Source organism: Epinephelus moara, chromosome 21, assembly GCF_006386435.1.
Source record: "Epinephelus moara isolate mb chromosome 21, YSFRI_EMoa_1.0, whole genome shotgun sequence".
Classification (NCBI taxonomy): Eukaryota; Metazoa; Chordata; class Actinopteri; order Perciformes; family Serranidae; genus Epinephelus; species Epinephelus moara.
Window position 1 is genome coordinate 33,254,698 of NC_065526.1, and position 27,320 is coordinate 33,282,017.

Here is a 27,320-nt window from a genome sequence, read left to right on the forward strand (position 1 = left end):
AGAAGATGTTTAAAGATGGCGGGGATGGCGCAATCTGGAAATACGGAACTGGAAATGCGTTGCTACCAAGCAAACCAATCACAGCCCTCTCGGTCTGCGCTGGGTCTGCGTCGCCTTGGCGTGTAGTTACATTTTTGGGGAGGTGCACGTCAGGCTACGCCGGGGGCTACGGCGAGCCTTCTGCGTAGCCACATACCCTACGACGTAGCAACGTCGTTGATTTAACACAGGACCATAAATCAGGCTATAGTGTTCATCTTTAGATAGTCATGTGACGTGATGTAGCCTAAGTACATTTTGTCACGTTTCTTATTTAACCTTACATTAAAATAAGTCAGTGTGGACATCTGGTTTGACACAGGACACAAGCAGCAGTCTCATGGGTGAAAGTCCTTTGTTTGTATGAACCTCCTCTCCAAGCCGATTTTGTCGCTCTTTACAGCAAGTGCTCCGACAGTCTGATATTGCCTTGGACTGTTTTTTTTTTTTTTAATGGAGTTATCTGAGAGCCAATTGCATCTCATACAAATGCTAAAGGGAGCCTTGTGTGTTGGTTTGAGATGCCAAGGGGCATGACAAAGTGTTGGTTTTTGATGACCTGGTAATCAGACCAGGTTAAAACTATAGTACTGGACAAAACTGATGGTGGTAGGTGAAAATCTGAACCAAATATCATAGCTATCCATCCAGTAGTTGCTGGTATATTATACTTTAACCTGATGGTGGTGCTTAAGGAAAAGGTCAGGGCATCACCGAAGACACAAAGTTTTTTGGTAACTTCTGAGAAACAGATTTGTCTTTCCATGGTTAGCCTGATAGTAGTGTTATTAAGTGTTACCATTTATATAATAGTTGTTTGTTCATGATCCACTGATGTTTAACAAAAGCCCCTTTCACACGTGCACTGCAAACCTGAAATTACCTAGACATTACCCGGAGGAGCTTTATGTGAGAACGCAAACATCCAAATCAGTTGGATTGAATATTAAACAGATTTTACTCTTCCAGCTCCCACCACACCAGAAGGAAACAAACATCCAAGGATGAAGAAGAAGAGTCATTTACATAAAGACAGAAACGAAAAAGTCTAACCGAAGATATGATAAGCGCCAAAATCATAAGACAAATTTAAGGAATGGCAAGAAACTCTGTTGTCCATGACCAAATTAAGAAACAGCTGCGTGACTGTGGCATAATCCACATCATGCCCTGCTTCCTGCACACTCTTCCCAGGTGCCACTCCTCGCCTAAATCAAATGGAGTATATACAAGTAAGTGAGAATGCTTCTGACACAGACGGTCTTCCGTTGTGTGCTACATGTGTGAAAGAGAAACTCCAGACAATGCCCACACATGATTCTCCAGATGTTGCCCTGAGTTTATATGAGAAAACAGATTTATAGATATCAAGGTAATGTACTGGACCTAAATGTCCACAGTAACCAAAGAAGATCACCACAGCCATGTTTTATGGACCTTAAATGTCTGTAGCAAATTTCCTGCTAATCCATCCATTTTAACTCCTGACTTCTTCCAAATTGCAGCATTTCAAAATGCAAGCACCCAAAGATATATAAAGTGTGAAAATCTATGAGCGTATTGAGACACCCACTTACTCTAGTTAAATCAGTATCCAAAACACCATGAGTGTTTTCATTTTTGCACCTACAGGTCGGAAGCAGGGTAACTGCCAATGCTCTGCCCACTCTGTAAGTGAGTGGGTGATGACAGGTGACAGAAATATATTCAAGGCAGATATCTCACTGAGCTGGACTGTTTCTAAACTCCCTTAACAAACACTTCTATTGGACTGCATACAGTAACCCGTCACAGTTCAGTGCAGGTAATCAGACATCTAATCTTTGGTACAGTCTCCTGTTCTTCTTGTCCTGCATAAAACTACAACTGCCTGGCTTCTTCTGCTGTGGTTCCAGTATTCTTTACATCCACGTTGTGCCTCTTTCCTATGACACTATAGTGGCCATCTGAGAAGCCTGAGCTGACTTATTGCAGATAGAATACGTTTTTGACAGATTGAGGTGTGAAAGTTTTAATTCCCAAAGCTCACTCCACCCAACTTTTTTTTTCATAATCCTCATACTGTCCTCTCCTCATTTTTCATTTTCCACCTACAGACTTCCTCTGCGTCCATCCTTCATTCCCTTTGCCAGCAGCCCCTGTCTTTTCTCCTCTGTCCATCCCTTCTACACTTCTCAAGGGGCAGTGTTTGGTCAATCTTGTCTGTTTTATTTCAGTAAGCTGACATAAAGAAGATCATTGACATGATTTCACCATTTGCAGATTGCACTACTTAGTTCATCAAAAAAAAAAAAGAAGATTTATTTTTTTGCAGCTTGAAAGCATTTTGAGGATGGTGAAATCTGGCTTCACCAGAGCTCCACACCTACTGCCCACCAAACACACTAACACACATACACGCACACACACACACACTCATCCCAAACTCAAATTATGGGCTTGGCAGCGTTCCCTCTCCTCCTGTTTTGTTGGTAACCCACATGCAGACCTCCAGTGCCAGCAGAGTGTGGCAGAGGGTCACTGTTTCCCACAGTCCCACAAGATTCAGAGACTTTCTTCTTACCCCCTGATCCTATGCTGTTGGTCCCCACCGCCATAGAATCCCTGTAGAAATTTTCCACTTGTACCAAAAATAGTTGTCTGACTGCTGGCCATGCTCGCCTGGTGCCCTCCTGTCGCTTATGGCAGGCTGAGTACACACACCGGCGACCAGACTATTTTCACCGTAATAGTTATGAAATTCATTAATATGTTGTTTTAGTTTTTTTCACCATGACATCTAGTCTTTGTGAGACTGCATATGTGTGTGGGAAAAGGATTGAGAGTTTGAGAAAGTGGGAGATGAAATAAATAAAAATACTACTGGGTGTTCTGGGCATTGCTGTATGTAGAGTGGGCATGTCCCTAAAAAAAGATGAAGTGTGAGGACAAAGTAGGCACTGTATATGATCTTCAATGTAACTATACAGTGTACTGCTTGGCCAAAATAACCAATTTACATTAAATGAAAAGCTGAAATTTTAGAATAATATGGTTAAAGGATTATATGCCAGCAGTGGTGTCCTTATTGCTCTATTCACAAATACTACATTCTTAAAAACACTCTCATAAAAGGGTTCAGTGAGGAACCCCAGGGAACTGGTCCCCAAATTAAATCATCTTTTACCACAAAAAGTGTCAGTATTAGATTTGAAGAGAAAACGGGACTTTTTATGTTTTTAAGCCCAGTCCAGACTAAAAGATTTGTGATGAGACGAATGCATCGTTCTGCAACGTTCTAAAAACCTGCCGGTCCACACCAATACAACTAGATGAGTTGTTGTATCATTTCTATGCAAGAACTCTCTCTCAGGCTTATTTTGTGGCTGAATATAATTTGTAGCCTCGTAAAATATGAGTGAGGATAGTGATAAAGTGATACTGGCTGTAGTTGCATTTCATTTGTAGTGATGAAATGGCCAAAGACATAAACAAAAGAAGCATAAAATGGTGTGTGTGTGTGTGTGTGTGTGTGTGTGTGTGTGTGTATTACTGATGTTTTGGGACATAAAGCTATTTACTCAGTCACACTGTCCTTTTGGGGACAAATTGCAAGTCCCCCCCATTTAGTAGGTTAGGTTTAGGTCAAGGTTAGGGTTATGCCAGTAGTAGTTAGGGGTTAGGGGTTAGGGGTTAGGAGGTTAGGAGGTTAGGGGGTTAGGGTAATTCTCCAGTAAGTCAACAGCCTTACACTGCCTCTACAATACAGGAATTTCATGCCAATATGCCGCCTTGCCATTTTGTATACAGGTGCAGTCACAGAAAGGGGGAACATTGTCTCGCCTTCAAGCTAGCATCGGAAGTAGTGACAGTGCCAAAACAATGTCTGTATAAAAGGAAAAACACGGGATCATGGGTGTGACATTTTGACAACATGTTATGTATGCAACCCACCAAGGGAGTTTTAAAAGGTAGCTGATAGCAGTTAGCAGCTAACTCAAAGAGACACAGCTGCTGAAAGTATCTGCAAATTGGGAAAACAGTGAGTTTTAGCAGCTCGTTGCTCTCCAAGCAGAGGATGGGCTCAGTCACTATGTAACAGAGATGGTAAATGATTTATTGCCAAGTTAAGCGCGATTTATACTCGTGTGGTAGACCCTATGCTACAGCCTTAGTCCTAAGCCACATCGCCTATGCCATCGTGAGCATTTATTCTTGTACGGTGGTGGGTCTGTGTCACTCTGCAGTTCCAAAACACTAGTCGGTGGGGGGGATTTCTGTGAAGTGCTGTAAAGTGTAGTTGATTCAAAACACACCCAAAACACACACTAAACACACTTTAAACATGGCTAAATAGAAACAGTTTCAAACGCAAGTACAAACACAAATTGGCTTCACTGTAACCTGCAGCATTCACAGTCACTTGTCTTTATCTGGACACATTTTCCTCACAAATACAACATGCTAATGCCATTAGCACAAGCCTATGGCAATTTACATTGTATAAATTAGCCCAGTGGCCGGCAATCTTTTCCTCTTCTCATATAAAAGCAAGGACCAAAGCAATGTTTAACAAAGGTAACGCTACATAATTTTGCTCCATTACAATTCACAGGGTTCACTGACAAAACAACTGTCTTATACTAAACACGTTTTCCAAACAAATACAACATGCTAACATTATTAGCACAAGCCTATGGCATTTTACATTGTATAAATTAGCCTAGCAACGAGCAGAGATTTCCTCTGCTCATACGAAGCCAGGATATATACCTAAATATAAATCCCTGAAGGACAAATTACACACAAGACTTAAAATTATATTTTTGTGGGGGTTTTATTGTCTTCAAAAGTTATTGTTTCTTATCTCTGAAATAAAAGTAAATACAAGTTTTGTTTCCACTGAGACTGGCTGTAGAAACAGGTGACAAGCTTTACGTTCTAAAACCAGCTGCCAGCCCTTTGACCAACTGATTTGCAGGTGACGCCATCAGCCGGCTTGAGTCGAGCTCAGACCAGCCAGTTCACACCACTGCAACCTTTCTCTGCAAGATTGTAAAACGTTTTCACCTTGTTGCACATCATTGGTCTGAACTGGATTTCTGACTTGCCGGCTACTGGAGAGCCACAGGACTTACTAGTCTGAAATCACTGTACCAATTTTGACAAACCCTTGTTAGTAGCACTCTTTCCTCTTTTATTTTCTTTATTTTTTTAATGTAACCTTTCTCCTGCGACATATTTGTCAGATGTCAGTTAAAGGTCCAATGTGAAGAACTAAGAGGGATACATTGGCAAAAATGGAAATGAATATGATAAATATGTTTTGTCTTTAGTGTATAATCCCCCCCCCCCCCCCCCCCAAAAGAAAAAAAAAAAGTGTTTTCGTCGCAGAATGGACAAACCAAACACGAGCTCTGGACAGGGTTGCTTGCATTTTATCATTGGCCACCATAGTTCAAAGCCCCTCTGTCAGAGGCGGTCCTGGCTAGTTTTACGCCCTGGGCGAACCATCCCTCGGTTGCCATTGGTTGACATCATTGATATTTCAATGGAATAAATTACTTATTGACTTATTCATACTTCAAAAACAGCATCAATAAGTGATTAACATAGGGGGGGGATCAAAATAAAATAAAAAAAATAAAATAAAAATCAACAAGCCACCCTCCTCCCCTGACAAGTAAAGAACAGTCCCTTCATAAGTAAAGAACAGTCCCTAAAGTGCGGTGAGGTTTGTGGGGAGTTACCTGCCACAAAGAGTGAAATGTGAACGGCTCGTTTCTCCTCTGACACGTCACATACCTGTGTGCCACCACGGCTCGGTTGTCCAGGTACTACTGGACAGAGGAAATTACTGGACCTGGAGTCGGACTTCACTGTCGTGGGTTCGCCGTTATCTTGCGCCACAGAGCACTATGAGCCTCCGCCGTATTCCTGTTTGTGACCCCTGTTCAACCCACAACCACCAGGATTCGCCTTTCCTTTCTGCTGCTGGTTGAAACGTGATAATAGGGGCGCCCCAGCCCCCACTCCACTAACTTGACGTGGAAATGAGCAGTAGTCTAGAAAACTGGTGAGTCTTGTTTTGTTTTGTTTTTTTTGTATTTTTTTGGAGGGCGCTCATGCGCCCTCACATAGATTGCGCCCTGGGCGGTCGCCCACATTGCCCATAGCAAAAACCGTCCCTGCCCTCTGTGACAAGCAGCATCGGAATAACACAGATTTTTAACATAAAACAGCTTTCCTCAGTGTTTTACCAGTTTAAATCACCAGGTCTGTTTGTTTTGGAGAAGAAGAAACCTCTGCAGCTAGTTCAGCTCATGGTGAAAACCTCCTGAACATCTGTCTCTTAAGATATCAGAGAAAAAAGGTGAGTGCACTTTAGCAGGTGCTGGGCCAGCGGTACTTCTCCGACATGCCAAATAGTATTGGAGAACCATTGATGTATAATGTAAAACTGCTTTATAGAGTTTTTACTGGTTTTAATACCTGGTCTGTTTGTTTTGGAGAGATAGAGACCTGTGGATAAATCGGCTTATTACTGAATAGTAGTAGTAGTAGTACAAGTATTCAACTATTACTTTGGGTAATTTTGAGCAACCATAAAACCCTAAATGAAAAGGTTTAGTTTCAAACCACGTGTTTTAATAGCTTGCAAGTTATGCAATGATCAACAAAACACTGCAATGTTTATCTAGAGGGACACTGCGATTCATTTGCTTTCAGTATTAAAAACTCTAAGTTACATTCTCACATAAAGTAATTACAACATTTAGGATACATAAGTCAATCCACCAAGTGAATAAAAAGTGCATCCCTGCCCTGATAGACATGGGTCCTTATGCCCTGATATTGCGTTTTGCGGTCTGACAGCACAGTGCAGGCAGTTGAAATTTATTCCCCATGTGATGACACAAGAGGTCGTCCAAACCCTCCAGTATGTTTGCACAGCTACCTGGTTTTGGACTGGGGGAGTCAGTAAACAGGTAAAATGCTACAAATAGAATCTAGCCACTTAAGCATATAGTCTTGAGGGAGGGCAGCCTGTTCCCGGGTCTGCGTCAGCACTGACCTTTTTGCTGTTTGCTGAAGGGATTTGATTTCACCTCGAACTCTCGCTTTCCCTTTTTTTCAACATTCACACTTAAGCCATCTGAGGAGTATAAAAGGGCAGTTTTGTCCACGAAGGAGAAGCTTGGGTAGTTCAGTCATGGGCCAAGTGATATCACACCAATGATAAGCTGATTCCAGCAAGGAAATGTTTGGCATTTTTACGGAAGGTGGTTGGAGGTTTTGCATCTTGCTAAACACCTCTATACGCAAATGTGCATACTTGTAAATATGAACACATTATGAACACAGGTCAGAGGTCATAGTGAGCACAAAACATTAAGTGCCTTGCTGAAGGAAAGTTCAACAGTGCGGATACTTGTTGTCACAAGTCCTCTAGACTGTATCTTTGCTTATTAGTACCTCCTGCTCTAAACCATTACTAAAACCTATTTGCTGTCACTCCCCCACTGGTCGCTTACAAACTATAAATATCCTTCCCTGTGAGTTGGACATTGACTGAACATCTCTCAGTTTCTACTATTCATTGTCAACTTAAATGTTGAGCCTCCATGAACCTACAGCACCCTCTGCTGGCATTACATCTGCATACCATGTCACTATCTTTTAATTCATTTAGTATGTTTTGAAGAAGATTGCGAACTTATTTAAAAACCGGAGATTAGAAGAGGAGTCATAACAACATGAGCCACTTGCACACACACACAAAAATAAATGGTTAAAGTGAAGGTCAGAGGGTCAATAAGAATGAAAACTTAATGCAGACATCAGATTTTCTAAAGCTCAGCTCTTTGCCACCAAGCTTATGACTGAGGAGGGAAGCTCCACTGTACACCACTTTCTAAACAAAGCTGAACAAATAGCAGTTTTCTTTTGTGGTATCCGGTGCGGCTTTTGTGGCAGGGAGATTATCTGATATCAGGGCAGCTGTAGAAGGTGTGTCTGCAGGTTAAACACGAGCCATGTTTGGTTTCTCTGCTGTTCCAGTCCAGTTCTGTTTATTAAGGTCTACATTTCACGGCACACTATATTTCATATTAACTATTACATGGCTCAGCAGTTTTGAAATAGGCCTGGGGACGAATACTCAGTCTTCAAAGACAAACATCTGGTCAAACATCTGGGCAGCCTGTATTTTAGAAATGCAGGAGATGGTGCTACATTCCAGTTTTTCAAAATCGCTCTGCTCAGTTGAATTAAGTTTATTCAGAAAATCGTAGGGTATTGATCAGCATTTGATATAGTTTAAAGTGTGTCTCGATTGCTCTGTCAACAAATAGGAATGAAGAGAAAAACACTACCAGTGTATGAAAAGTGGGAGAGTGTTAAGATCCAAAGTAAAGAAAGTGTCATGGACCAAGTAAAGCTAACACTGAATCCTAAGCCAAGCACACACATACATACACACACACACACACACACACACACACACACACACACACTCACAGACAGCAGCAGCAGCAGCAGTCACAGTAAATATGCAGGAATGTGACTTGGTGACACTAGTATAGATATATATGACTTAGAGTTCACACTGACATACTGCAAAATGGCAAAAAAAAAACAAAAAAAAAAACCTTTATGTCCTTTTAAGTCTCTTTACCCCTCCAATAAAAAAAAAATCATGATCATGCCCCCAGAAATTTCTGTCTTTGTTTGCTTTTACATATTTGTCATATCAGATAGTTTCATTTGGGGGTATTGCTATCACCAAAGTAAAACCACAAGAGACGGCTACAATTATTCTGTAGTATTAGGGGAAAGTTTAGCTAAACTGTTCTAAATTATGCTAAGCTACAACTAAACTAAGCCAAAGTAGAATAACATAAGCTATAAACTTAGACTATGGTTTTGCTAATCTTAGAGACACACTGTATGTCTGTGTTCAAAGAGAGCTGGGAAGATATGTCTGCCAGGATACCAGGAAGTAAGAATTTCAGGAACAAAACATATTTGTGTGTTTATGTAGCCTTTTTTGAGGGATAACAAATCTGTGATACACAATGAGCGATACTGCAGCTGTGAAAACAGGTGGCAAAGTAAAATATGGCTTAAGGCTAAAGACAACAACCTACTGAGGAACCCAGCAGCAAAGTCATCTGTAGATACTTTCTTGCACTTCCCGGTATATTCGGTTAAAGCCGCTACAAGGAACTTTTAACTGGATATGCAAAAGTCTCTCGTTTCTGCTGATGTGTGTGCCTGACCTACAACAGCAAATGAGACCATCGGTGTGAAGATAAGCTATTTCTATATAGTGTATATCCATACCTTTAGGAAACTGTCTCCGGGTCCGCTCCAAGTCGCTTCCAGGACGAAGCGATTTACGGCACTCAGACGGCACACGTCATCTTACCTAGCTGCTTACATTCAGTGACTCTTATAAATAGTCGCTATTCCTCCTCCTCGACCTGACGTCCGTGGGGAGTTAAAATAGCAGCAATCATCGGGTAAAAGTTCTGTGAAAGCACTGGACTCACNACGGCACACTTCATCTTACCTAGCTGCTTACATTTAGTTACTCTTACTCCTTCTCGACCCGACGTCCGCAGGGAGTTAAAATAGCAGCAATCATCGGGTAAAAGTTCTGTGAAAGCACTGGACTCACCAACAGTCAGCCACGACTCAGTCACACAGAGAAAATCCAATCCTCGGGAAGTCAGGAAATCCTTCATAAACATTTTGTTCGCTAGCGATCTAGAATTTACCAGCCCAATCCTGGCAGGAGCTGGCGGGTACACGGCGTTAGCTGTCCGGGGAGCCACACACAGAGGCCGCAGGTTGCGCAGATTCACCCCGCGCCAGCGGGGATGAGGAGAGCAGGGGCTGGAACACCTCATCTGGGCCAACACAGGTACCAGCCAGGGGTCGACAGAGTCCAGTGAGTGCCGAGAAATAAAGAGACGAGGCACCGCTCCATACTCAGTCCAAGAAGCCGTCGAAGTGCTCGCCAAACAGGCCTTCAGCCTTACCAGCCGACCGCTGGCCCCAGCGGCGGTGGCGCTTATGCTGGAGAGGTGGAGCTGGGGCGTGGCAGAGGTGAGCTGGGATCCCGTCCCAAAGTTTTCCCGTCTTGTTGTTTCATTCATCCCCAAAACAAACACATGCGCGAGCCAGGTAAGCGTCTTTACGACAATACGCACTAGAGCTCATGGGAAATGTAGGCTTCATTCTGGCAAAACACTACCGCTTTTGTCCACAGGGTTGCCAAAATCAACTCAACATGAAAGTTCCTTGTAGGGGCTTTAATGTTATTTTTCATTTGTTAGATTTTCCATGACACATTATGATGTAAAAATACATAAAATAAATAAAATCATTAAAAAAAAAGACATTAAACATACAGGTCTACATAGTGGAAGTATTCTAGAAAAAGCGTAATAAAATAAATAAAATAAAACAGTGTTTATTGTCACTGGCTATTCATTTGTCTACTACAGTAAGTTTCAACATGACAACAAAAATGGCAAATCAAGTCTGGTCATATTTACTATAACACTGTATTAAAGTGTCCAGCATAAATGCTTCAGATAAATAGTGACTGATGAAGACATTCAGCTGATAAAACACAAAAATACACACTCACACTGTACACAGTGGGCCAACTCAGTGTTCTCCTAAAGGAGCTTTTGTTTAAAGCTTACAGAACATCAAGATAAATGTCCCTGCTCTTTGAGAAAACCTTGCTTAAGAGTTGCCATTAAGACCCCACAAGCTAAAAACAATTCATGTTTACTTGTGTCCATTGTTATTCAAAGCTCAGTCCTGTTCTCCTGGGTCTGTCCTTTGTTATCTCTGATGTTACCCGGAATTCAAAGGAAAGTCAGTTTCCAAGGTTGCCAAGCTGTTTCCTTTGTAGGCACAATGCTTGTGCGCATGTGAGCATGAGCTGTCTTTCTATGCTCAACACTTCACTGCTACCCATAATGCACTGTGGGAAAGGTAACACCCATTACCTGGAGGAAACCAGAGACGGAAACTACCAGTGAAGGGAGAGGAGGAAACAAAATCAAAGGCAAAAGGACAGAAGTTTGTGTTTGGATTATCCGTGTTAAATATGAGCAGACTCTTTTGTTTTCAGCCAAGGAGGATTTTATAGACACTTTGGATACTTTTATAGACACTCCAGAGTTTGTATGTACCTTTTGGCTCTACTAAGGTGTGAGTGAGAGAAGCGGGGCAGTCAGAGTAATGGGAGGAGCTGTAGGGCTCTCCATGTACTGACTCACACTCTCTTCATATGGTAAATAGAGGGTCACATGGGGCAATAGTCTTGAAGCAGTGGGGGGAAAAGGGAGGGAAAGGAACAAGGAGAGAGAGTGAAGAGGTACTCTGCAGGACTTTGGCCTTACTCATGAACAGGAGGCGGCACTTTCACCCTGAGTTTATAGGACACTGGATCCCATTACAAAAAGAAATGAAACACAAGATATAGAATGAGTGCCATGTGGAGGTCAAACTAAAGCTTTAGCTGCCTCACCAAGGCCTTGGTTTGACTCACTTTGGATCTTTTCTTCCTTTTCCTGTGGAGGGGAAAGTTCAGAAGCTAGTGCCCTCCTGGTTGTTGTCACTTGACAACCCTTCCTGCTTTCTTCTGGACATCTGAAGAGCCAAGATGCCCACCAACTTCACTGTAGTGCCAGTGGAGGACGCAGACAGCGGCAGCAACAGTGGCAGCAACAGCGCGGTTGCAGCTGGAAGTGGCAAACCAGTTAGTTTGGGCAAAATATTTGGGGAGGATGATGGAGGATCTCATTCAGGTAGGAATACAGTGTACATTAAAAACATGCTCATACACTTAGGGAAGTCTGCTTTGAATACCCTCCTATTTCTCCTGAGGGTCATGTGGGAGCTGGAACGTATGCCAGCATGCACTGGGTGAAAGATGTGTTAAATGTATGTGTTTGTTAAACTGCATGCGTCATTGTGTAATTGAACAAGTACAAACGGAAACACGCTGACACAAGCAGCCACATACATGCTATGGCAGGCACATACTGTACACACACACACACACACACACACACACACACATACACACACACACACAAACAAACAAATACACACACTCAGCTTTTCAGTGACGTGATTCAGCTAGCTAGAACTTGCAGGGCAGCATGATTGGTGTGCTAGTAAGGGGGAACTGTGTGTTGTTGTTACTTCACCATGTGCAAATCAGTGGTTTGGGCCCTTTGCTTTATCATGACTGTAGTGTGGGGCTGTATAGAACATGCAGAGAGCTCAGATGTAGCAAAAAAGGTGGGTGTAACATTTTAAGATGGGCAAACTGTGTAACAATAGAAAGTTAGAAATGTTGTTTTATCCTCATTTTACACATTTTAAGATTGATTATTTTACCTCCAACAGACCCACAGTACACAATACTTAAAAAATGCAGATGATTCACACTTACTTTGGATAATCTTCACAAAATGCTTGCAGAAAATGTAGTTTCTACATCTATTTCAGCCTTGATATTATTATTTTTATTGTTATTGTTATTATTGATAATAATACTAATAATAATAATGTATTGCACTGGAGTCAAAAGCTGAGATGGCAGCTAGAGATATCTGCTATATAACACTACATAATGCTTTTATTTTATTTTGTCTCATCAATGATTGGATTATGAATTTAGTTTAGCCACTCTACACATTCACACTTCCAACTTGAAAATCCACATGGAAATATGATGGGCTAGGTTCCTCTCCAGCTTCAGATTTGGACATTCAGGGATGGCGTGTTAATTCAGGTTTGCAGGTATGCAGTGTCTTTCCAAATTAAACTCACATTTTTACAGGAAATGTACAATTTCTACTCATTATACAGACTGTATACATTACAAAAGAAACTCAGAACATAAGTAAAGGAACTTCGTTTTAAGGTTTACTTTCTCAGGTTTTAGGCAACAAAAGTACATGGTTAGGTTTAGAAAAAAAACATCATGCTTTGAGTTAAAATAAGTATGTTTGTTTCTAATGTAATGTAACATCACCTACATTCATCATATACGTCACGTGACAGTATGCTACACATGCAATATGGCTCACAATTAATAAACAAATATTAAAGTGTGTGTATATGGTTCCTAAGGCTCTCTGCTTTAATAGACACACTGCTAACACAGACCCCAAATACTGAATAGCCAACATGTTCTCATCCCAAGTGATCACATATCGCCGCTGTGTCAGTGGACTTTCACATCTAAATATTACAGGTTATCCTTTTGCATCTGCTGTTGATTTTCTGGGATGCCACAATCAACTTCAGACCTCAACAAATGCACATGGTCAGGTTTATTAAAAAAACAAACCCATCATGGATTGGCTCTTCATTGCAAGCAACCACTCAGCTCCTGGGTGAAAGCAAGGGGTTTGTTGGACCCATCCACCAACTCTCCCACTTACCCTACAGGGACATTCCAGCTCATTATATGATGTCATTATCAACAGCATTTCAAACTGATGCCATCAAGTGGTGTATCATACCGCAGCGACAGGTGCAATTGAGAGCATTATGCTCTGATGCTGCCCGTCCACATATCATAATGCTGCAAAAGGTGGCATCAGTGTTTAACGCCTGAGTAAAGAAATAAAATTATTTTGAACATGCTTATTTTACTGACCAAAATGAATGCATGTTGCTGCAGTAACAATCTGAAAATTATCACAAAGGTACCACTTGTACAAAAATATCGTGGAGTTTGCTTATAACAATTTTGATATGATTTTTTTAAATAGAATTTTTAAAATCTGCCTATGAAGAAATGAATTGTATATTGTTATGATTGTAGCATCTAATTACTAATGGATTACTGAGTTTACAAGGTGCGCTTGAATGTACTTTGAAGTCTGTAACACAATTTTACTTTTCCTAGGATTGCAAAGCCCTGCCCTACTCTCCCTCTGACTGGCTAAAACTTGTTGCCTTTGCTGGTTGGGTTGATTAGGTTTAGGTAAGAGGAGTGAGATTGGTTAGGGTAAGAATGTCAGTGTAAGCAGAGGCAAAGTAAGGCAGGTCATGTCTACGCTATCCTAGGAAAAATAAATTTGCATACCTCCAGCACAGACAGACAGAACAGGACAACCGTAAACACAACCTTAAATGAAAACACAAGCCTTCTGAGATTAACTTGTCAAGCGGAAAATGTAGTATATTTTGTAGGTGTTAATTTTGGACCCTGATGGGGATGTTGCAGGCAGTTGATCATGCATTCTCGTATCACAATGACCTTGAAAATATGATCAATTGTTCAGCACAACTTGTCAAAACCTGCAGCCATTGCCCACTCGAATGCATATAGCACTGTTAGAGATTTGGGTGTGTTGTGCTAGTAGCAGCTAATATAGCCTTGAGCTGCCAGCCTCAAGCAGAGATAAGGTGTGGGCTACAAAGATAGATAAAAGTGCTCCTCTTTTTAACACCACACCCTCAGATTTTTTTTTTCATACATGTGATAAGTAACATCACATGATTGATCAATTAGTTTTTATAAATGTTTCACACAGCTGCCTCTGGAGCCACAAAATGCTTTATGTACTATTTCCCAAACACATTAAAAACAAACTTTAAGGTGTATAGTTGGTGGAATTACCCTTTAAAAATGTGTCTAAACCCTTAGCCAAAATAACCCTGATGACATCATCAGGGTTATTTTTTCAGATTTTAGAGATATCCTCTAAAGACATGATAGAGTGATGAGTGATGAGTAAACTGTACTTGATGAGAAAAATGAGTTACACTTTAGGAAAAAAAATAAAAAGACACTTTTAAAACAAACTATCCCTTTGATGGCAACCCTGCAAACTATAATTTGACTCTTTATCAGTGGCGGTACAGTGGGTACTTTCACACTTTATGTCTTTCATTGTTAAGGCAGAAGTAACGAAACATGCAGTGTTCAAGAAGTCATGCACCCACATGTACTCACAGTGCTGATTAGACAAGATGTCATCTGTATAAACAATAACATCTCAGTATAGTCATTTTCCAAAGCAGTTTCCTATGACCAGTGTCATGTTTCATATTGTTCCACTTAGGATACTGCTTGCAGAATTGTATACATATGTTCTAAGGTGTTACAAGTCTTAAGAAACCTTTTTTCTATATATTAAAAGAAAGGCAAAAATTGAAGTTGGGTTAAATATATATAATCCAAAGTTTTTCACTTTAGGATTGCTTTTTTTTTTTTTTTAAATTAAGATGCACTAAAATTAATTAAAAAATGATGTTTAAAATTGATCTGAGGTCAAATATAGGCTATTTTTTAATGGCAAACTGCACATAGACAAACATGAATGAAGAAAATTTTGATTAAATATTCTAATAAACAGAGAATGGAGTGAAAGCAACACTGGGTTATCGAATGCTACAGAGAGAGAGAGAGAGAGAGAGAGAGAGAGAGAGAGAGAGACAAAAATATCAATACCACTGTCAAGTCTGTATGGTAAATATGAGCTATGGCCAGAAGCTCGTTAGCTTAGCTTAGCACAAAGACTTGAAACAGAGAAACAGCTAGCCTAGCTCTGTCTAGTGTAAACAGACTTGAAGGTACTGGTAGCAAGGTTGCCTTCTTGGCAACTTTCTTGCTAGATTTTGCTATTTTGCAGACCTCCTGAGCGACGTTATCTCTAAAAGGCCACTATAAACAAATTTAGCTACTTATTCAGACCTTTAGGGAAGAAAAAAGAAATATATTGTAATTTACTCCAATGCATGTTGCTTAGAGTATCCGCAGTCCACGGCTCTCCGCCATCAGTACTGAGTCATCTGGCGAGTCTTTGCAACTCTCAGAGCTAGTGCTAGCCACTTTCATTGGAAAAAAGTTGACAACACCGACTGGTAGGCAAATTTTGTAAACACTGACAGAGCCTGGCTAGCTTTTTTCCTGTTTCTAGGTGTTTTGCTAAGCTAAGCTAACTGGCTGTCTGTGGTAGATTCACGTTTCCTGTATAGACATGAAAATGGTATTGATCTTCTCATCTAACCACCACCAGACTCCCAAGGCAAATTAGGGTATTTCCCAAAATGTCAAACTGCTCTGGTAACTCTGTTTAAAATCCTCAGTGACTATTTATAGTAACTGCAGAGTGGGTATTAAATATGTAGTAATCAATTATCTACCTTTGAATAGCCTATTAAAACCATAAACACCATATTGCACTTACTTCTGTCTTTACCCTTCAGGATGAGAATAGCCTTCCAACTCTACTAGGTATAAGGTGCTCAATGAGACAAACTTCCCAAAGCCTGTGTGAAAAGTGGTGTTTTGTTTGTTAAGGGCAGTTTGATTCCTTTATCGTCATGTCCTTTCCCCTGGGCACTGAACACAGGCACTTCTAGCAACTGTGCTGCGGAAAAGGATGTTAATCATATGTAGCATTGTTTTCCATGTGTTAGCCTGGTGTGGCGGGCTGACTGCCAATAGTGCAGGGATTTTAAAGGAAGTTTATTTTTAGTGACTTTTGTTTAGTTGGATTGTCACTTTTGTAGTTCCTCAACAAGCCAGTTTGACACTCACTGAACCGTATAGGGTGTGCATGGTTAGAGTTATGTGTTTGTCACAGCAGAGTACATGAACTATCACGTCTGTGACCCATTATACAACTTAGACTTTGACTAATTGCTGGTTCAGCCATTTGGCACTCCATTGCTCTAATAATTCAAAATGGCAGCCGTAACAAACTTTTAAACTCCAATACCCAGAAATCCTGTAAGGTGTCCTCAATAGGCTCATCATGTTTACCACACAAATGGTCTTTCGTGCTTTATAAGCTACCAAAAGAAGCCAAAAAGCAGAGGAGATACAGAAGTAGGGGAGAATGGGGTTTTTTTTCGCTCTTTTTACTCTCATTTGAACCCCTTAAAATCTGCATCCTTACTCTCTTTAAACTTACTGTGTTCAAAAGACTGTCACATACGTCTTGTGTGCTTATGACAGCCATCTCCATCATGAGGTTGGTAGTCAAACATTATGGGGTTGGTTGTCCCTGTTATTTTAACAGGGAAAAATAAAAATACATAGGCAAACTTAAACTTTAATTTAAAAAGTTCATTTTCATTGAAACTCTTTACGGTAATGTAACAACATAACCAGCATATGCATTGAGAGAACATACACAGGAAAAATCATGTGACAACCAACCCCAAAGAGAATAGAACAAGCATTCCCGACTGGAATATTTTACTAGTAACTAAGCTAACAACCAAATGTTGAAACTATATCTGAACATGTCTAATCTATACATATCCCTTTGTACTTTTTGATGGTGATAATTGTTTTGTAATTAACCCGCATGTGTGAAAGCCAAAAGAAAAACACAGACGAGCTGGATCTTTACATTTTGACACGGAAACACTAAAAGTCCTTTCACCTTAGTGTCAAGTGCCTTACTCCTGATATGACCTTGTAGGTAACCTCTGACCCAATTCTGAAAATTTCAGTACTGAAATTTTTTAACACTCTCCCTAGGGAGTGAAATCTAATGAATGTGACAACCAACACAGTCCTCTACTTATTTTTGTGACTCAACTTAACATGTTGTACAAGTCTATTTTGTATCTGTTGTGATGCACACTGTGAAATGAACCTTCAGGACACCCTGCTGATGCGCATAATGGATATGGACATCTGCTGGTTCACACAATTACTGCATGGGAAGCTTTTCAAACTGTTGGATTTTGTGAAAGCAAATGAAAGAATTATGTTTGAGTATGAGAGAGACACTTTTTCAAGATGTCATCATTCTGTAAGAATGTGGATCTTGTGGAACAGTAGGATGAAGTCAGGACATAGCTATAAATCAGAATACACTTTTGTAAAGGTGAGAGTTTAGCTGAAGTGGTTGGTTTTGAAGGTCAATATTAGGGAATTAACATTTAGTGAAGGTGCACACATATACATGGGTGGATTATGAAACAATGGCCCCCTGGGCACAGACATGCAAAGGGAACCACCACCTTTCCTACACAGGAGCAAGACACACAGACTTTGTGTTTGTTTTACATCTTTTTGTAGTCATTCTGCATCTCTGTGTGGTTGAGTGTCTATTAATAGTCATATAGTGTCTCCTTGTGGTTGTTTTATGTGTTGCTCTACACATTTGGGTCTCTTTGAGGTCATTATGTGTCCTGTGAGGTATTTTGACACTTGCCCTCTTTTCAGGAATCCATCCATGCACATATATGTTTGTGTGTTAGTCTGACTCTAGAGTCCAACAGACAGCTCAGCAATTCTGTAACATCATTACAAGGGATCATGTTCAAGGACCCAGCTGCGGGTGCACTTTACTGTACTTCTGCATATTGCTAAGTATGCTATAGAAGAGACATTCTAGTGAGTTAGACTATTGTGTGTTTTGCTAGTTGAAATACCATGTACAACAGAGAGGACAGACCCCCCCGACAGATATGGTCCCCCAGCATTGATTGCATGGCTACGGGCTTGGTATGTGCGTACATGTATGGCAGTATGTATGTGTCCATTGTTATGAAATGTCTATAATTCATCACAATGCCAAAACATCTATCAACAAGTTAGCTTATGCCTGCAGTTACTATGTTATAGTTGTTTTCACACTACATCTTACATCCTGGGGGTTTCACTGAGGGGAATATTCAAAGATAATCCGTAGGTATTCGCTAACCAATGTGACAGTTAATTACAGCTTCTTTCTTGTTTGTTTCTTTAGTATTTCCAATATGTTTTTCAGTGTACAGTTATATAAAAATGTCCCTGTGCTCCTGGAAGAGGAAAACAAATGCTTTCTGATGTCTCTCAGTGTGACATCTTTGGAGGAATATGCAGATGTTCACATACTGCCATGCTCCTGACACACTGTCATCATCCAACTTGCAGTATGTTTTTGTTTGAGATTAACTGTGCCCACATCATGATGTGTCATAAACTATCGGTGACATAGTCTGTTGAGATGAATATTCATCTCTCTGCAAACAAAGACAGACAAGTCATCCTACTTCTCTGTTCCCTTTGTTCAGTCTTTGCATTCCCTTGTGTCATGGATACAAAGTCGCCACAGAATGCCACAAGCTAACACTGATAACAGACCAGTGTGCAGAAATTCTGGGCTCGGTGCCCGCTGAGGGACTTCCCGGCTCAATCCACACAATGTCATGTGCCTGTTCTTATTAAATGCTCTTCAGTGATCTACGAATCACTAGTAGGCCTTGGGTTCTAAAGATGAGCTGACAACAGTGTGATCTAGTGTGATAAATACCAAACCTAATAAAGTGAGACCATTGCATGACAACCAGGGGCAAAAGAAACCAGATTGAGAAGCAGTTTGAAAGACATATCTTAATGTAAGGATACTCTGTGCAGCTTTGTCCTTACAAAAGCTGATTGTAGCAAAAGGCAAAAGGCTTAACTTGTCTGTTGTCTTGACCCCTGACCCTCTATAAGCAGCGTGGAACTCTATTATCATAAAGTTTTAGAACAAAAAGCTCTCACACAAGTGGTATGAAGTATGGAGTGCTTTGATATGTACGCAGTCGCTTGGGCTGTTACAGGTGAAGCCATATGCTGAATGATTCACTGGTCCCATACCACAAGGCTTTTACACAGGCAAAAACAAAAACATCCTTAAAAAGGTAAATGACTGACACAAGTCAAGAGGTATCTGACAACATCTATATATAATTTTTCAAACTATGTAGCCTGGTTTATTAATAAGGACCTCCATGATAATATAGTTTCTGATAATGTTATTCAGGTTCATATTCTGTTAAACGTTAAATGAAATAAGACAAAAAATACTATTATCTATGCTTTCTTTTACCATCATAATATATTATTTATGTACAAAAAACTAGCCCATATAAAGGGCAAACCGCTCATCTAACCTTTCTCAAAACAGATATTTATCAGCTAAAGTATACCATGACGTTTTTATTCATTCAAACAATTAAAATTAATCAAAGGTGGCATTGTATTCTCTGTAACGTTTCTTTTGACAACACTGACCAACTATAAGTCATGTCTGACAAGAATAAACTCACAAAATTTGACTATTGACTGCTGTAGCAGTTTTAGCTAATGTCAACATTAGCTTTACAGGGTGTGCTGCCCAGTGTTGCCAAATGGGAAATGTTATGGTGCCAGAGACTTAAAATTATTGTATCTTTGATTTTTGTAATAGCCTAACATTGCAAAATTAGATTAAATAACAGCACAACTGGCTGCCTATCTGCATGAGAACGGCTAAGGTCATGAACTAAGCTAATTAAATAAATAAATAACTGGGTTTGCTTGTGCATTCAAAACAACTTGACTTGAATGCAGCATACCTTGGTGAGAAAGTTTTTGAGCCACGTTCATCATTGCCTACACCAAGCATGACTGGCTGGAAGGAGGTCATGTTAGAAGAGAAGCGTAAACACAGACGTAGAATCTAAATTTGACTGTCCTGATCATATTAGGCAATAAATTAAAATGAGACAGCACAGACTTAAACCAAGTACTAATTGCAACCCGGTCATTGAATACCGGCGCTTGGGCAGTGACTTCCATGTCAAACACCAACGAAAAAAGCCATCCTTTCACATTGGCATGATACACAGCTAGGCTCCATTAGTGTGTAATGGCACCTGACAGCGTCAGGGGAAATGCAGCCAGACATGAACGCAAGTTAAGTGGGTGAAAAATCCGAGTAGGGTGGTTGTAAGGGGTGGTGGATGGGTCCAACAATCACCGACTTTCACTCAAGAGGCCTGTACTTGCTTCCTATATGTTTGTAAAGCCAAACTCTAAATTTTTTTTTTTAAACCTAACCATGCGCTTTTGTTGCCTAAAACCAATCATATGCGTTTGCTGTTGAAGGGAAAAAAAACATCAATTTGTGGTGTTGTACCAACATAGTACGTTTATTTTGAATGCAAACTGCACGTTTCCTGTGAAACTGTAAGTGTGTTTTGAAAAGACACAATGCATGTAACAGGCTGAATCTGACAGGTGTCCCCCACTGTCAACAACAGCCGCACCCAGGCTACCTTGCACATCGTATGTCGACATGAAAAGTCCATGACCAAGCGGCGATATATAATGAGGTTGGGATGAGAATGTGTGGAATTATCGTACATTATGACTTTTTTTCATTATTGATTGGATATTGTACAGAGAGCAAAATTATTGGACAAATACAATAACTGTTATAAATCTGGCAACACTGGTGCTGCTGTGGTTGTGGAGGGCTCCATTTGGGTTGTGTCTAGATAACCCAAGCATTTCACTGGGATGTGTGTGGGAGGTTCTCAGTATAGTCTGTCAATGAGTTTGGTTTTATATGTGTATGCAAGGGGAAAAGTACATGTATATGTATGGTCATTCTGAATAATGTCCCTAACAGCCCATAATACCATTGCACCAAAACTACAAGGTGAGGTTTAGAAAAAATACGTAGCCTATGCTTTCTACTAAGGTACTACATTATGTTCTTTACATAACTTGGTGTTAGAAAAGACACAAACGGCAGTCTCCTGGGTGAAAGTCCTGTGCTTGTTTGACCACCTCCCCTACCTCCCAAAGTGGAATTTGTCGCTTTATGTACTACGCTGCCTGACTTCCTCCTTTTCTGCTGTAATAATTAATATGGCCACTGGAGTTCGCCACCTTACAAAATATGGGTTGTAATTTAAGCTTCTTAAATAGTTTGAATTACCCACTTGGAGATGTATTTATCACCCTTACGTCCGGTCCCAGTACTGTCACTACTACAACACAACCAGGACCAGTAGTATAGTTCATCACTGCTTATAATACAATCCAGAACTGCCTCAACTGTTAAGGATACTACACAAGAACAAAACCTCTGTTCTCTTGCTGCTCTATGAATAGTGTGCAACTAACAGCATGGGTGTTTTTCCTGTGTACCCCACTAGGAGATGACAGCCACAGAGAGTCCAGTCCATTCATCAACTCAGATGATGACCAAGAACACTATTATGAAGGCAAGAACATGGCCCTGTTTGAGGTGAGACAGAAATGACAAATGTACATTGTCTATGATTGTTTAAGTATTTTATGCACATGTAAAAAAAAAAAAAAAAAAAAAAAAAAAAAAAGCTGCATTTTCCAACCAGCAAATGTCTTCTGTATGGTACAGGAAGATTATGTTATTATGTTGCAGACTGTTGCTGGCTCCAAAGACAGAAGAAGATGAAAGCAGAATTAAGAAAATAAAAGACAATCCAAGTAAAATAACATAAAAACTCAAGTAAAATCAGGTTAAGTGCTCTGATAAAAGTATGTCCAAAAAATGGTTTAAGTATTTCCCAGGGCAGGTTGTTCCAGAGCCTTGGGTCCAAGCTCCGACAGATACAAGACCTTTGAATCAAGACCTGAAGCTATGTACAAGCTCATGTGGTACTAAAAGGGAAGAAATACAGCAAGGCGAAAAGCCATAAAGAGCCTTAAAAGTAGTAAGATCTTAAAATCATATCTAAACATAAAGGGAAGCCGCGTTAGGGAGTTAAAACAGGAGTGATGTGGTGATGCCTCTTGGTTCTGGTTAAGATGTTTTAAGGTTTTAAGGAATTTGCATGCTTAATTTTATTTGTTTTTTCTCCATCTCTGCAGGAGGAAATGGACAGTACCCCCATGGTATCATCTCTGCTCAACAAGCTGGCCAACTACACCAACCTGACACAGGGTGTTCGTGAGCATGAGGAGGCAGAGAATGAGGATGGGGTCAGAAGGGTCGCTGTCATGGTACGGACTTATTTTTCTGAGACAGTGAAAATTTTGATACTGCAAGTTTTTGAGACTATGTGATCTTTAGTAGGGATTGTTCTTATGTTGAAGCAGCCAGCATATTTGCTGTAGAAACCAGTTCTGGCATGATTCTTCTAATGTAAAGGACAGTAATCCAAAGGGTGCTAGTACAGGATCTGTTTGGCATCTCATATGCCTTTAAATGCATTCTGCTATCATTGTCGCACTGTGTACAGTGTAGACTTCTAATTTAAGGTATAGGCAGTAAATGAGTTTCTGCAAATATAACCCCAGCTTCTCAGTTTTGCAGTCTCTCAGGCTTTCTATACAGTTTGAGTACTGTTTACTGCAGACTTTGACCTTCCGATGATGTCAAGAGGAGATAAAGCAGCTTGTAAACATATCTAAAGAATGGACTGTATTGTGAGAAAGACGTGCCAGTTTCTTTAAGTCTTTCATCTTGTAAGATCTTTTATGATCTAATAGATTCTGTATTGCTTGTGCTGCAGAAGACATACAGTAAACTGCCGGGTAATCCTTGTGGTTCAGATTTGGATTTTGGAGATTGGACTTGTGTCTTTTCTGTGTGACAAATACACACTATAACTGATGACATGGGTATTACCACTAAACTAGTGTTCAACATGAAAAGGATCTTTGTGATGTATTTGGGGGCCAGTTTTATCTTTGATATCTTACTTTTTCTTTTCACGTTTGTTCTTCCTATTTTCTTAAATCATGTATTACATCAATCTTGATGATACAGTGTATTAAGAAAATATTAGGACAGTGACCCCTTTTATTGTATGCCGATAGATTGCATTATAAAATGATTAAATTTTTTCACTGTGTTTAATCGCTGAATTTCAATAGTTAATGGCAATCAATCCCATTTTTATCGCATATTTAAAATTCCATTATTTTGCAATTCAAAATAGTTTCTAACTCCTTAATAACAAGGTAAAGCAGTTCTTACCAGAGTGTCAAATAAATGCCATCAAATTTACTTTATGATCTTAACTTTTCAATTTCTTTATTTCAAATCAGTGCTGCGCTCCTACAACAGTATAGTCTTTAAACCATGACTTAGGGGTTTGGGGTTTACACTGTTTCACTCGAGAAAGTGTCGTTTCTCTGATATAATTTTGATTACTCTCTGATGTCCACTGATCTCTGGTTAATGTGAAAGTGTTAGCACTTTTCAGGAGTTCCAGTTTCGTTGCTCCCTGTGATTCACGCAGGTGAAAGTATTTTTCCCTGCAATGGTAAGGCGTATGACTGGTCACAACATGCCAACCTGAGGACGTCCCTTTAATACATAATACACTTGTGTGGCAGTATGTCTGTGTCGCACTGCAGTTACACCCCCAAGTCACACCTTATATATGGCTTAACAGGAACAATTTCAAACACAAGTACACAAATTCGCTTCAATGTAACTCGCAAGATACACAGACAAAGCACTTTTGCTGGACACATTTTCCCCACAAATACAAAATGCAAACGTTCTTAACACAAGCATTTTACACTGTATAAATTAGACTTATTAAACTTAAAATGCCATTGTGTGGGGGCTTTATTGTCTTAACAACTTATTGCTTCTTATCTGTGAAATAAAGTTATAAAAACGCTTTCTTTCGGCTGAGGGAAATGGTTTTCTGTTTACAGAAATAAGCAGGAGGTCTGCATCGCCAGAGGCTTTCACAGTGTTGACTGGACTGGTCAGTTTACACTCATTTAGCCAGCGCTGCAATTAACTTGTCCAAAATAGTTTCATCCACAGGTCTGTGGTGGCTTGCACACTCCAAAATAACACGAGTTCTTTGTCGGCCATTGCGATGTGGTTGCACCTGTATGCTCAGGTCTTAGGTGGCAGCTTCAAAAATTCTCAAATTTCTAGATTATGAAAATTGTTGCAGATTAATTTTCAGTTTTTCAACAATAACTGATTGAGTGTTTCACCTCTAGAAAGAAATATAAATATGCATTGCAAGCACTAGCACATTTTCTAGAGTGGAATGTTGAATTCATCGGGCACATCTTAGATGTCTTGCAGGTCCTGTACCACAACAGTTGTCAGGGTGCTTCTCAGCTCTGAACTTGAAAAATTGAGATGGCTAGCCACTGTGAAAGCTTTGGTGAATAAAGCAAAAAGGGCTAAGAAGAAGTGGAAGTTGGTTTGGTACCAAGATAAGGGGAGTACAGAGGTATTTTTAGGCAGATAGTGAGACACAAGATATTCTGACCAGTGAATGTCTGAATCACTTCAGTGTTCATGTGACACAGTGACTCAGACTGCAGAAGTGAGCAGCACAGCAAAAACACCCAGTAAAGGCAAAATACATCACTAGGTAAACCAAACACACTGCTCCCCCTCCCCCCCCCCACCCCCCCCCCCCAACATTTCTGTATTATGTTGATGGGGACAGAAAGAGACAGGAAAGGCAGGGGAGATAGAGGGGATGACATGCAGCAATAGCCCAGGCCGCTGCGGTCAACACTCAGCCTCAATTGTACACGCTCTATTGGGTGAGCTACACCCAGACCACATAAACTTTTAACTGACTAATGATGTGACACCTTCCGGGCACCCATACAGTAGAGTCGCACACACATCACTGCTTTTCAAACAACCTATTATTGTGTCTTTGATAGTATCTTGATAACTGTAGTTTCTATCAACCTTTAAACAAAGTCACAAGACCAATAACATCTCCTTTGTACTCTGTGTTTGGTATGAACAGCCTGCTCTGCGTGGGAAAAAGACCTGAAATCCCCCAAATGACTGGTAACATTCATGTTAATGTTGAGATCAGAATGGACACTTTTCTTCTGCTCGAATACAAAGTGCAGCTCAAAGAGTGCGTGTAGCAGACTGTGTCCTCCGCCAGTCACCTTCTCACTGTTGGCTAGATTGAAAAACAGTGTTTCAGTCTGGCTAGTGAACTTCCCTCAGTCCTCATAGAGAGGAGAACTGCAGCGTGTCTGTGGTGTGGGAAGTTGTGTTTTAGAGCCAGCTGGAGGTGGAGAGTGGAGGTGTTTCCTTTCTTCTGAGCCAGCTGGCACACCTGCTTCTCATAGTGTTAGGGTTACACACAGAAAGATAAAGCTGCATGTCATTAATATTCGCATAAGGCCACTTGTGTCTTTTTCACAATATCTTTGTTTCCAGTCCGGGGTGATGTGCAGAGTTAATACGTATTTAAGGAGATGTGTATGATTCAAATATCACCTGGTCTGTAAAATCTGTTGTGTGTGGGAATAAATGGACTGTCTCCATGTATAAACGGGGTCACAGAGGGCTCTGTTAAAGTCAGTCTCTCTATGGTTGGTCATCACGGATAAGAATAAAAAAATTTAAGAAATCGTTTTACATTTAGGTAAATACACTTTCAGCTTTCTTGCAGAGTGTTAGATGAAAATATTCACACCATTCTCATATCAGTCAGTTCATATAAAATAGGAAATGCTGAGCTCTATTTTAGCGTGAAGACTGGAAACAGGGAGAAGCAGCATTACTCTGAACCTAACAACATACACCAACCCATAGCTTTAAAGCTTACTCATTAACATATTAAAAAACAAGAAGTGACTGTGTCCAACATCCAAGCAGCCCAGCACAGACTCCCCTGTGAAAACCACAACCTGACAATTTTTCACAGGCTTTTGTATAGATTAAACAAATTACTCATAATGTGTTAAAAAGTGAGCTTTTTTAGTCAGATTTCGTTACCTTCAGACAGTCAGACAAGCATTTTCCCCTGTTTCCACTTTTTATGCTTTAGCGAGGATTCTAGCTAATGTTTGACCAGCCAATAAGCTAATAAGTCAACTTAAAAAAAGACACATTCACGTACCTTTTATTGTGAATGTAGGATGTTGTGGTAGTTGTGTCAGTGATTTTTAAGCAGCAGACCTTGCATACTGCTGTTCTCGTCTTACTTCTGTCATCGACAATATAATGCTTCAATTCAGATTTTATAAATTTTGGACTAAACCCCTTCATGATAGCTGTCTTGTGTATTGGCTTCTGCTGGTCTGCCGCGCCTTCGTAGCTTGCCAGATTTGCATGCGTAGCACTAGAAATCACCCAGTCATGTTCCAAAAACTTAACAGTATTTAGACAAATGCAAATATTTAACCAGGAAAAGTCAAGTCCTTGGAGTCATCTGTCTCAGGTCTAGGTCAAGTCTGAAGTCATTAATATCAAGTCAAAGTCAAGTTGAGTCAAGACATCAAATACTGCCACTTTGTCACACCCTGTGTGATATTGACACCAAATGTATCCTTAAGGCCCTAACACGCCAAGTCAGTCGGTCAGTGTTGGGCTGTCGGTCAGCATCTCTCACCCTAGTCTCGCCACCAGACAATCAGAGATCTCCGGCTTCTGATAGTCTGGGGACACTCCTTTCTAAAGTGTGTTTAACACACCGGCGAAAACGGCCGGCAACAAAGCAACGCCTCTTGCATTTTTGAAAAGGACACGCCTTCTCGGAAA

At 40.3% G+C, this 27,320-nt stretch overlaps 1 protein-coding gene across 5 annotated transcripts in view; it reads left to right on the plus strand.

Moving 5' to 3' along the window:
- The first annotated feature begins 11,057 nt into the window (after positions 1-11,057).
- Positions 11,058-27,320, plus strand: part of LOC126383097 (solute carrier family 12 member 7-like) — a 43,659-nt gene continuing 27,396 nt past the window's right edge. For all 5 annotated transcript variants that reach the window (XM_050033530.1, XM_050033528.1, XM_050033529.1 and 2 more), the window contains exons 1-3: positions 11,058-11,852; positions 21,991-22,082; positions 22,688-22,819. In XM_050033530.1, coding sequence (XP_049889487.1) covers positions 11,708-11,852; positions 21,991-22,082; positions 22,688-22,819 — 369 coding nt within the window. In that variant the 5' untranslated portion in view covers positions 11,058-11,707. The remainder of the gene's footprint in view (positions 11,853-21,990; positions 22,083-22,687; positions 22,820-27,320) is intronic.